The 12,255-nt window shown below is 51.7% G+C and overlaps 1 protein-coding gene across 3 annotated transcripts in view; it reads left to right on the top strand.

Moving 5' to 3' along the window:
- The first annotated feature begins 479 nt into the window (after window positions 1-479).
- Window positions 480-12,255, top strand: part of CRTAC1 (cartilage acidic protein 1) — a 165,684-nt gene continuing 153,908 nt past the window's right edge. For 2 of the 3 annotated variants that reach the window (XM_073019241.1, XM_007963774.3), the window contains exon 1: window positions 480-661. In XM_073019241.1, coding sequence (XP_072875342.1) covers window positions 638-661 — 24 coding nt within the window. In that variant the 5' untranslated portion in view covers window positions 480-637. The remainder of the gene's footprint in view (window positions 662-12,255) is intronic. The other variant, XM_007963771.3, reaches the window with a different exon arrangement.

Raw genomic sequence — 12,255 nt, 5'->3', positions numbered from 1 at the left:
CCACCCTTGGTCCTGAGCGCAAGCGTGGCCGCGAGGTCCTGGGGCTCGCCGCTTTCCCCTCCCCCTTCGCATTCCTTCCCTGTGCGGCCTCCCCAGGGACCCCCGCTTCCCTCCCGCCCGGGGCCCCCAGTGCCCAGCCAGGCGCCCTCTCCCCTCCTCGCCAGGCCCCGCTGCCTCCTGAAGGTTACGCGACGCAGTGGCGGGGCGCGGGGGGGCGCCCGCCCTTGCCGCCGCCTGCGCCGCCGCCCACCCCAGTGCCCGCCGCGCCGCGCCGGGCCAGCCTGGCTGCCGGCTGCTGCCACCGCAATCCCGGCTCCTAAATCAGCGCGGGGAGGCGCTCCCTCCCCTCGCCCGGCTCCCCGGGCTCCCTGGGCCGCGATTGGCCGCACGGGCGCCCCCCAACCCGGGCCCCCGGCTCCAGCTGCCGCGCCATTGGCTGCGGGCCTCCGCCAGCCTTTACATAAGCCCGGGCGCGCTCGAGTGGAGTTGTATAAAGCGAGCGCGCGGCGTTGGGGCGGGAGGCTCGAGGCCAGCCCGGGACCGGGGCTGGGAGCTAGCAGGCGGCGGCGCCGGCGGCAGAGGCGGCAGCGAGCGCCCGCTTCCCACGCCCCCAGGCGGCGGGGCCGAGAGCGGGAGGATGGCTCCGAGCGCTGACCCCGGCGTAAGTACCCGCACCGGTGCCCCCCACCCGCAGGCAGGGAAAGTTTCTCCAGCTCTGCGCGCCCCCCCGATCCGCCCGCGAGGATGGCGGGGACGCCGCCCGGGAACCGGAGAAGACGGGGATCGCGAAGGCGGCAGCTTCGCTCCTAACTTGCTGGGAGGCGCTGGACTCGATTGGCGCGCGGAGCCTCCCCTGCGGGCTGGGGGGCGAGGCGGGGGCCGGGTTGGAGGTGGCAGAGAGGTGAGAGCCGAGGTGTGGGGGCAAGAGCCCGCAGCTGACAGAGAAGGTGTTGGGGGCGAGCTGGAGGTCAGCTGTCAGGGGAGGGGGCCTCCGGGGCCGGGAGGGGGCGGAGCGGGTGAGGAGGGACGTGCCAGGGTATCGGGAGAGTCTCCCAGTCAGCCAGGATGAGATCCGGGCCGGGGAAGCCACTGGCCTCGGTCAAGTGCCTACGCTTCTAGGCTGGGGAAGAGCCCCGGGGGCTGGACTCTTCCTCCCCTGGGAAGCCCAGTTCCCGGGCACAGCGCTGGGTGGCAGAGAGCTCCGGGAGCCAGCCCCGCGCGCGGCGTAGCTGCTAGCCGCCTTATGCTGGACGAGGTGTGGTCTTCCCTTCAGGCTGCCTCAGGCAAGCCAGCTTCAGGCATTCCAGGGAAACTGTGAGTCCTCCTCGACCCCGTAGGGGCACTTGGAGGCTTTGATGGGGCAGCCAGGCCGGGCTTGGGGGCATGCCCAGCAATGCAGCGCGCTTCTTTGCAGTACAGTAGTTGGGAGCCCTGGTTAGTCCCGCTTCTGCAGAAAGCAACTCAAGAATCCAAAGTCATACCAGCCTGGATGGAAGCCTCCCAGAGTGGCGGGGAAATTCTCCTAGGGTTGAGAGCCTAGGGGGGCTTTCTCCGGGAATGACTAATGAATATTGCTGCTGCTGCTGCCGCTGCTGCTGGTGATGGTGGTGGGTGCACCTAGTGTGGCTTCTGCACATCTAGGAGATGCTTCAGTTCTCCTGACAGGACACATTCTTGAGTCGTACTTGAGATATCTTCTCGGATGGGTGCAGGACTTTCCACGTGAAGCCAGGTGGAAAAGAAGGGAAGAGGGTTCCAGGACAGGGGACAGTTCTATAGTGTTGTCTTGAGTCAGGGGAGAACTCATGTGGGAAGAGATAAGCGATTGACAGAAATTTGGAACCCAGATGACTTGGGGCTGGAGATGTCCAAGACTGAATTAGAGCTCATTGAGAGAGTCACACAGTACCTCACCCTCAGCCATGGGGGAGAGGTGGAGACTGGAAAAGTGGGAACATGGTGGCTGTTCCAGCATGGTTCTTGAGAAAATGTTGTCTCTCTCTCTCTCTCTCTCTCTCTCTCTCTCTCTCTCTCTCTCTCTCTCTGACTTGGTTAAGAACATCCTTCTGGCAGTAGGTCCTAAAGTCAATTTAAGAGGTAATGAAGAGAGTTGAGGGTCTTGATGATGACACAGAGGACCAAAATTAGAACATTCCACTTTCTGGTGGGTACTAATGGACTCTGGAGAAGGTGAAAACTGTGTGTGGGGAGTCGGGGAAACCTGCTCTGTGGCTGCTCATTTGGGGCTGAATCCTCCACCTTATCCCACCCCTGAATGTGGGTGGATGTTCAAACTCCTAGGGTACCTGCTTCAGCCTGGAGATATTTTATGGGGGCTATCAATCCATATCCCAACCCCCAGCTCCATCGTTGTCTGCCTGCAGTCAACATTCTTCTGCTGCATTTCCCAAGACCTTCTCTCCACTGGAGATTTGTGCAGCGAAATACCTGCTTGTTGCTCTTTCTTCCCTTCTCCATCTGGGCAGCACCTGGTATTCTGAATCCTGGTGTTTATTCCTTGGCACCTTGATGTTTGGTTAAGACGTCCTATGGCTGCACAGGGGTGCCCCTGTGAATGTGTGGACCAATTGCCTGTGTAATTCTAGGGAGTGAAATAGACTCTTTTAGAAAGAATACCACCAACCAGGAAGGCAGTCCTATTAAACAGCTTTTGACAGCCTCCCATGCTCAAACGCTCCCTTGCTTCCGATGCTGAGGCGGTAGAAGCATAAAGGTGGAGCAGACTCCTTGGTGTCCAGTAGGGGGCGCCAAAGGTACCTAGCTCAGGACCACTGACTTTCTCACTTCTTGCCCTTCACTGGCTGTAGCAACTTAATGCTTTAAGGCAGCTCAGCCTACAGCCTTCAACCACCACGATCGTAATTGGAATCCTTCTACCACATGCTTCCTGGACTTCAGGTGGTCCTGTGACCTCAGGTGCAATGGGGCAGGTGCAAGCACAACGTTCCAAGGAGACAGAGCTGGTACACAGTCCCACCCTCTCTCGGGGATCATTCCTTTGTGCTTGGAGCCGCTGTGTTACTTGAACTCTTTAAGGGTTCATGGAGTTCCAGAACATGAGAGCCAGAAGCAAGGAGACTTGGAGAGCATCTCATCCAACCCCATCCCATCCCAACGCTCACATGCATTTAATTCACAGATGAGAAAACTGAAGCTGGATAAAGCCAAGGTCACATGACTATTTGGTGGAAGACATGGAACCGGGTCCTAAGATTCCCAGTGCTCGATTCAGAGCTGTTTCCACTCCAGTGGCCTGCTTCCTCTTCACTACAAAGATGGACATACTTTCTCTGTACAGTAGTCACTCATAGTTATTGACTGACCAGGCTTTGGTAAATGAATACATCCCATACAGTTGGGGAGATTCTCTTTGAATCTGTTTTTCAGAGTGAAAAGGTGAGGAGAAAATACAGTTCTTGTCATGGACATACACAGGTATAGAAAGTCCTAATTATTCTTTCCCTCCCTCTACAATCTCGTCTCGTTATTCCAAGTGGTGTTTTAAGCAAAAGCCATGCAAGTCCAGGTTTCTGTCTGTGCATTTGGAGTCAGAAATGCTGAGTCCCCCACTGTGGTCTTGGAACCCAGGTCTGGAGCACCAAGGAATGCTGGCGTGGGGTTTCTCTGTCTTGCAGTCACACCATTGCTGGTGAGACCTCCCACATTCATTCTAGATGGATTGGAGAGTTTCCAAAGAGTATTTGCCTATTTCCCCCACCCTTGCTGTTCCTAGCTCAAGGTCAGAGTGCTAGGACATTCTATTTTTGCAAAATCCTTATGTTTGGGCTTCTTGGGTGACCTGCAAGATACTACCATTTCCATTGCCCTTTCTTCTGTTCCGAGAGCCTGCTGTTGACATCTGAGCTGGGCTCTGGGAAAGAGGTTTGCTGAGTGGCGTGTGGGCTGCCCCCTTTGTTCTTGTCTCCCCACCTGGCTTCTTTGCACACTGAATGGACTTCCTCCTGGTTCTCCTTGGAGCCTCAGCAGACTTGGCGGCCTACCCTCATAAGAAACCCACTGCTGCCAAGCCAGAATTCTGAGAGGCGGAATCCTCTTCTCTCCCTAAGGCTCACGAAAGGGATGCTTGTTGCCAGGGAAGATGCTTGAGTCCCCTCCTCTCCCTCATGCTCACAGAAGATGAAGTTGGGCTTCATCTTCAGCGGGAGGAGGGAGGTGGCAGGATCACATGGACTACCTGAGAGCAAAAGCCCCTCTCTTTAAACTGGAGTCTTAAGAGGCTGTGCTTGAGATCTCACCAGCTCCTAGCTTTACCTGGTGAAATGAGCCTGCATTCTCAAGACTTGCTCTAGTTCTGGATAAGACCAGAGGAATATACTTACATAAATTGTGGTTATAGTATAAACTCTCTGGACTTTTGTTTGAATGCGGGAGTGGGTAGAGAGCTTGAGAAGTGGCATTAGACTAAGAGAAACAGGAAGTTGTCCAGTGGGGCTTTTATGAGCCCCACCGGATGACTGACCCGTTCCCCTCTCATTGTAATGGTAAGGACACAGGCTTAGAATCTGGTCTGTGCTTGCTGGCTTAGAGACCTTAAACAAACCACTTAACCTCTGCAAGCCTCAGTTTCCTTCTCTGCTAAATGATGAGGCTGACAATCGTGTGATGAGGGTAGGGGAGCGAAGCTGGAGGGAGACAGTCTTTAGTATTTCTCTGCCCTTGGTTAGAGGTAAAGAGATATTCAATTGGAAGGCGATATTATTGCTGAATCACTGGGAACCCCCGGAGTCTTCTTTTTCCCAGAGAGTGAGCCTGAGTGCCCAGGTTTGCACATCAGCCTCTGCTCACAGCAACATCTGGGCTGATGGGCAAGGCCTTCTTCGCAGGGCTCCCTCCTTGCCTCTTTCCTTCCCCCACCTCAGGGTTTTCACTTTGGGGTTCTGCCATGCTTGGGAAAAAGAAATTTTACAGGTCCCAGGGTAATTCTGAATGTGATGGAGGGCCCTGAGCTATTGATTCCTAAGGAAGGATCTTTCTGCTGGGAGAAGCCTTCCTCAGAGCCCAGTGATTTAAGAGTGCTGACAAATTCATGCTCACCGAGCCTCCTGCAGGCTGCAGATACAGGCTTCCAGGCCAGCCTGGGTTCTGCTAGGGATTTCTGGAGAGCCTGGCTGGTTGCTTAGGGGACATAAACCTGTGAACTTTCCTTAGGAGAAAGTATGAAATCAATTGGTTCATTATCACACCAAACACACCCTGGACCACTTAGGGCATTTAAGAAATGAGAGGTAGCAAAGGACTGAGAGGTTGTCTTTGAAAAGTGTGCAGAAAGGTGTGAAAGGGTTGGGGAAAAGGAAGGGAGAGGAAGACCTTTTTTCCAGTGAACCACTCATGATTTTGACCTTATCAAAGTCCTTGAAGGTGACTACAGGGGTTATTTTGTTCCCCCTCCCAGATATTTGGCAACGTCTGTAGACGTTTTTTCTTGTTACAACTGGGGAATGGGGTGCTACTAGTATCCACTAGGTAGAGGCCAGGGATGCTGCTGAACATCATACAGTGCACAGAACACGCCTCATGACAAGGAATTATCTGGCCCCAAATGTCATTGACACCAAGATTGAGAAACCCAGGACTGGAGCATCACAGTACAGAATCACAGCACATTAGAGGTGGGAGGGATTTTGGAAGTATTCTCCTCCAATTCCCCCATTTCACAGCTGACAGCACTGAGATCCAGAGAGGAGAGGGAACCAGCCAGGATCACACTGCAAGCAAGTGGCAGAGCTGGTCTGGAATTCAGATCTGCTCTCTCCTGAGACCGTTTTACCCAGATTTCCCCAGAGTTGTTGTGAAAATTAAATCTGAGCTGTGAAAACAAAAATAAACAGAAAATTATAGAGACTATATTAATATTTCTATTATTAAGAATTGGGAGTTTGGAAAGTTGTATTTCTGGCTATGCCACTGACTCTTTGTGTAATATTGAACAAATCATTCTCCCACCCTCATGCCTCTGTAAGAGAGAGAGAGAGAGAGAGAGAGTGTGTGTGTGTGTGTGTGTGTGTGTGTGTGTGTGGTGGGGAGGTGATCTTAGCAAAAAAAATATATATATATATAAAAAATAATCATTCTCTTTAGAGAAAGGTCCAAAGATTTGCCCTTCAAAAACCCTAGGCACTTAAAAAAATAAAAATTTTCCTTGAAAGAAATCATGTTGACTTCGTAAGAAGCAAAGCGTTTACTTCTTGGAAAAATTCCAGTACCCTGGCCCTGTAAGTTGGTTCCAGCCCAGGAAATCTGATCAACATCCGGAGGAGAAACTGATAGCTCCACAAATGACAAGAGGCTGGATATGTCCCCTCTCCCTCTGAGAAAAGGAGATGGCGACTACTCCTCCATCCTTTCCTGCTCAACCCTCCTGGCCCAGAAGTTCTATAAGGAACTTCAGTGAGGGATGGGAAGGCGTGTCATTAATTAGTGAAGCCTTGTTTACTTAACAGACATATTCTTAAACAGCTCTTCCAAGGGACATTTTGACATATTACTTTAATTAGCTACAGAAGAATTGAGAGTGCAGAGAGTGTAAAATGACCCTCTCTGTTGTTTCCAGTTACTCTTATCTTTGTTTGCACCCAACAAGTACAGTGACAAGGTCATGGGAATCACTGCTGAGCTCTGGGAGTGTCCCGGTGACCTGAGGAGGGACTGCAGGGACTGCTTTCTTTCCTTACATCAACCTTCACCTACCTAGGGAGCAGCCACCTCGGTGGAGATTCCTGCTTTGGCATTCCCGACCTCTATTGATATAGACCTGTCTTAAAGGAAGCATCATGTTGTACAAATTTTAACACAGCTCTTAGGAAGGGGAACAGGCCTGGGAGCTGGAGTTCCCCTCCCAGAAGGGCAGAGGAACTCTTGTAGGATTGGTGGGAACAGCCTTAGTTGGTGTTTTTCACATGAGGTCTGACCCTGGTCTTGTCCTCCTTGTGCTCAGGATCGGAGGTAGGAAGTCACTTGAGGCTCCCCTGAGAGGACTGAGGTGACATCCCTCCCTTCCCACATGGGAGCGTCACTGTGTAGATTCCTGCCATGAATCTTCTACTTGTCCTGAAACAGGTCCCTTAGCCTCTGGAGGTCCGTCACTGTAATCAGAGGAGCTGGGTGGCAGGCTATTTCCATCACTGGCAGTCTCTTCCTCTAAGGGGTGGCACATTCCCTTTCACTCTAGTCTCTAAGAACAGGCTCTTTCTTAGAAATCATCATCATGCACCTCTCATCTGAGAAGCTGTGTATATCCAAAGAGGCTTTTTCAGGTGGGGAAATAAGAGTCCTCAAGGAGAAATGCTGCCTTGTAAACAGTATGAGGGAGACACCGTCATTTGTTCTCAGCCACAAATTCCATGCGTAGCATGGCACTTGGCATGTGGAGGGGTTCAGTAGGTGCTCGGTGGGTGCACAAATGAGTAAGTGAATGTTGGTGGCCATTCTGGGGCAGGGGTGACCCTTGGTATTCGATTGGATCTCCAAACCCGCCTTCCATCTAGCTCCTTCCCAGAGCCGGCATGAGGACTATGTAAACCTCCAAAGGTCCCCTAATCAAGCAGCACTTGAGGACTCCAGACAAGACCCACTCCATGAGATGGTGGCTGGCTCTGAGCCTGGAGCAAGGCTGTTTCTCTTCCTCTTTACCTCCCTTTGCTGTTCTCCCTCTCCTTCCTGCCCCCTTCCCACCTGGCTGCTGCGGGAAGCTCAGTGCAGGTTTACTTTGCTTGAAGCTGATAGACTACATGGAAATTTGGACTTCCACTGGAGACAAACTAGGAAGTAAATCACAAAAGGATATCTGGGAGGATGCTTTTAAATAGCAAGGTCCATGAATGCATTTTAAATTATTTAGGGAAAACTTGACCTATAAACGATTAGGCCTGGAAAATGATTTTGGAGGTCATCCAGTGCCCCACCCGACCCGTGCCCCAGGATGTTCAGATCCTCTCTGTGATACTCTCACTCACTCTTCAGAAACACGGTCTATCCATCCTGCACACTGCTGCTTGAAGTCTAAAACGCCCTTTCAAAAATGCAAGTCTGATCCTGTCTCTGCCCGACTTCAAAACTTCCCACATGTTGTGACTCCAGGCTCCTTACCGTGGCATGGCAGGCTCTCCAGGTCCCAGCTGCTGCCCCACACAAGACTGCATCTCCACCCTTGTCCCCACTGTCCCCTCTTCTCTCTCCCTCCACCCCATATCCCAGACATTGCACTCCAGCAGCAACAAATGCATCCACAGCATGTACCAAGCTGTCTCACATGCATGTCGTTGATCCATAGGTCTCCACCATCTAGAATCCAATTCACCGTCTTCAGGGAGTCTTTTCTGGCTGCCCTTCCCACCACCTCCCTAGTTAATCCCACCCTCCTATGGCCTATGTCTAGGCTTTGTGCCTGTTTCTTTTTTTCTTTTTTCTTTTCTTTTTTCTTTCTTTTTTTTTTTTTAAATGGAGTTTTGCTCTTGTTGCCCAGGCTGGAGTGCAATGGCATGGTCTCGGCTCACTATACCCTCTTCCTCCCAGGCTCAAGCGATTCCCCTGCCTCAGCTTCCCAAGTAGCTGGGATTACAGGTGCGCACCACCACGCCTTGCTAATTTTGTATTTTTAGTAGAGTTGGGATTTCTCCATGTTGGTCAGGCTGGTCTCAAACTCCCGACCTCAGGTGATCTGTCTGACTCAGCCTCCCAAAGTGCTGGGATTACAGGCATGAGCCACCGTGCCCGGCCTACTTTGTACCTGTTTCTACTCTGAGCTTATCCCACTGAAGTGTGTCTCACCCCTGATAGACTGTAAGCTCCTTGAGGTCGGGAACTATGTCTTTTTCATCATTTCTAACCTGGCCCATAGGCATCTTCTCAATGTTAGAAGAATTAGTGTGTATAGCATAGCATGCTAAGGGGTTCTGTGCTTAGGAAGCAGTATTTAAGGAGGCGAAGAACTCCATCAGGGTCCCCTAGACAAATTAGTTACAGAAGCAAACCTATTCCTCAAAGTCTTACAGTCCAGAGCATTCCATTCAACATCTGGCAACTACTCCTGGAAGGGGAGCACCAAGCAGGCCTGGACTCTGTCACCTGAGACGCATTCATGCATCCCACAAACATTTATCATTAGTAGTAATAGTGTGATTATTGGTACTGTTACCTACCACGTGTGGACTTTCTCTCTGCCAGGCATTACGCTCAGCACTTAACACACATTCATCTCATTTCATTCTCACAACAACCCGATAAACATTATTTCCCATTTTACAGAACGGGAAGTCTGAGCAGTTAATAGTACCTATTAAGAACCTGCTGTGACTTCTGCATAAGGCTGGGAGATTCCATTTGTCCTCTCACTTTCAGAAACACCATTTCATTAGCCCACTGGCTTCTGTGGCACTTCCTCAACTGGGTCCCCTGAGGTTTTGTCTGCCTTTTTCTGGAGCAAGCCCAAGTCTCTCGTCTATGAGTGCTGCTGCAGGCAGTGTCTAGAACTGTCTCCAGGTAGAGGGGAAGAAGAAGAATTCTTACACTTTCTTCGTGCTGGGGAAAATGCATGAAATATGGCACCTTCTGTGGGGTAGGGAGTTGCAGAGATCTGGAGTTTGTCTCTTAGACTGGCAATACAGAGGACAAGGGTGGGGGACAGGGTAGAGAAATAGAAGCATTAGAATGTATACTAATGCCATACATTACCAAAAACTTCATCTTGTTCTCAGCTGTTTTCCTAGTGCCCAGAGCAGTACCTGACGTAGAGTAGGTGCACAAGAAATAACGAATGAATGAATGAATGAATGAGTGAATGAATGACTCAATGAATGAGTGAGTGAATGAATGAATGAATGAGTGAATGGTGGCCTCTAGTGTTCTCGCTCACTTGGGCCACAGTATTTGCCACCTAACTGGCTTCTTTGCTTCCAGCCCAGCTTTCTCATGACCTTCTCCACACTGTATGGACAGAGAAATCCTTCTAACACACCACTCCAGCCACAGCATTCCCTGGCCCACTGGGCCTGTGTCACTCACGAGGCTTCCAAGATCTTTTCCAGCCTCCTTTGCTGCACTCCTTCCCACCAGGTGTCCTGCCCCTGCCCTGAGTCTGCCCTGCAGAGCCTCACTGCACTACACAAACCTGCGCATCTCCCATGCACCTGCTCCTCTCAGCCTGGAACACTCTCTCCATCTTGTTCCTCTGGCCTGCTTGGCATTGCCTCTCTTAGGCCTTCCCCAGGTTCCCCAGGCAGAGATGGTTGCTGCTTTCATTGTGCTCCCATCTCACTTGGTTAAGACAAGTTTGATATCATGAGAGAAACTATTCAGTATGGTGTTGAAGAATTCTGGAGCTCATTTGCTTGGACGCACATCCTGGGTCCACCAGGTACTAGGTGTGTGACCTTGGGCAAGTTACTTACCCTCTCTGTGCCTTAGTTTTCTTATCTGTAAAATAGGGACAGTCATAGTTCTTCTCTCACAGGGTTACTATGCAGATTAAGTGGGTCACTCATGTGAAGGGTTAGAGTAGTGTCTGGCACATGGTCAGCGGTAGATATGTATTATTATTGTTAACTATCCATTCTTCGTATAGTACTTGCTATGCAAAATTGCAATTACGTGCCTCTCTGTGTGCCTGGTGTCCAGAGTCCATATGAAGATCCACACGACCCATTCTGAGATTTAGGAAGGGAGCTCTGACAGCGTGTGGAAATGGGAGGAGGGGAGAGGAGAGGCAGAAGCAGTTAGTAGGTATTGCTATTGTTCAGGTGAGGGAGAAAGGGGCAGATCCCCCACAGGAGGGGTGGAAAGACTGAGCAGCTTTGAGAGAGATTTGTGAAGCAGAATTGACTCGGGGATCCAGTGGGTGTGAACAATGAAGAGGCAGCAGAGATGGTGCCAGATTTCCAGCCTGAGTGACAGTGTTGGGGTTTGAAGGGGCCCAGTGAATAGCGTCCCACTCCCCAACTCAGATTCAGGGCCAACTAAGAGAAAGGACAAGGGAGGTGGGGCTCAGGCAGGTGGAGATGGAAATGCCACCTTTATTCCAGAGGCAACTGCCTGGCAAGCCAGGCTCCTGTGTGGGGTCCCTGGGGCTTGCTGACACCTTAGCCCTGCCCACTGCAGGCTTCCCTGTGGGTGGGGGCAGGGTGGAGCCTGCCTGGCCAAGCTCCACACACGGCAGAGTGGCCCCTGCAGGGAGGCAGGGCCAGAGAGGGCTCTTCAATCCCAGTTCTTTCAAACTGGCCAGTTCTTTCAAACTCCCTCCCTTGGGAGAAGGGAGCAGAGTAAAGAGGGAGGCCCAGGATGTCACTCTAGCTAAGGTTTCTCCATCTCAGCACTGTTGACGTTTTGGGCTGAATAATTGTGGGGGCTGTGCTGTGCATTGTAGATGATCAGCAGAATTCCGTGCCTCTACCCACTAGATTCTAGTAGCACCTCTTCCCTGGCTGTGACAACCAAAAGTGACCCCAGATATTGCCAAATGTCCCTGGGGCCAGAGAGCAGCAAAATCGCCGTAGTGGAGAACCACTGCTCTAGTCTAATGGAAGGGCCTTTGACTGGAAACACGCAGTGTGGCAAAATGGGTGCTGCCTCCCAGCTTATAAGCCAGGTGGTGGGGTCTGTAGATAGGGAAGGACAGATTGGGTGAAGGCTGGGTCCTCCTGACCTTTGGAGAGTCAGTTCTCTCTGTTTTTCTTTCCTTTCTGCTCCTCCTCCTGCCTCTTCTTGCCCACCTAACTTCATGGCATCCTCAGAGTCCAGCTACAACCCCTCCCTCTAGGAAGCGCTCCCCAGCTCCACCTACTAGCTAACTTAGATGTCTCTGAGCTCCCTCCTCCGCATCACCCCTCACCCTGTACTGCAAATGGTGAGCAGTTTTCTTGCTGTGACCCTAGCACCTAGCACAATGCCAGGGTCATCGAAGGTCTGCAAGAAGTGTTGTCACAGGTGAAGACCCAGGGCAGCTCCTGTTAGCTCTTCTCCAGTGTTGCTTGAGTGCCAGGAGCTCTTTTGTGGGTGTCTTTGTGGAGTTGGTGGCCCAGTCTGTGCCAGGCAGAGTGTTCCCATGGCTGCCTCTCTCCTTCATGTCTCAGCCCTCCTACAAGTGTCTGAAAGGCTGTGTTTTCTCTGCTTGTTCCCAATGTCGGAAACATTTAGGCATCTTGTTTTCGTGAGAGCTTGGGGTGTGACCTTGGCTCTTTCCATAGTTGCGAAAGAACTGCTTGCCCCGAAAATTGCCCTGGA

Source organism: Chlorocebus sabaeus, chromosome 9 (assembly GCF_047675955.1).
Source record: "Chlorocebus sabaeus isolate Y175 chromosome 9, mChlSab1.0.hap1, whole genome shotgun sequence".
In the NCBI taxonomy this organism is placed as follows: Eukaryota; Metazoa; Chordata; class Mammalia; order Primates; family Cercopithecidae; genus Chlorocebus; species Chlorocebus sabaeus.
The sequence above is the reverse complement of the archived record's forward strand: the minus strand, read 5'-3'. Positions and strand labels throughout refer to the sequence as shown.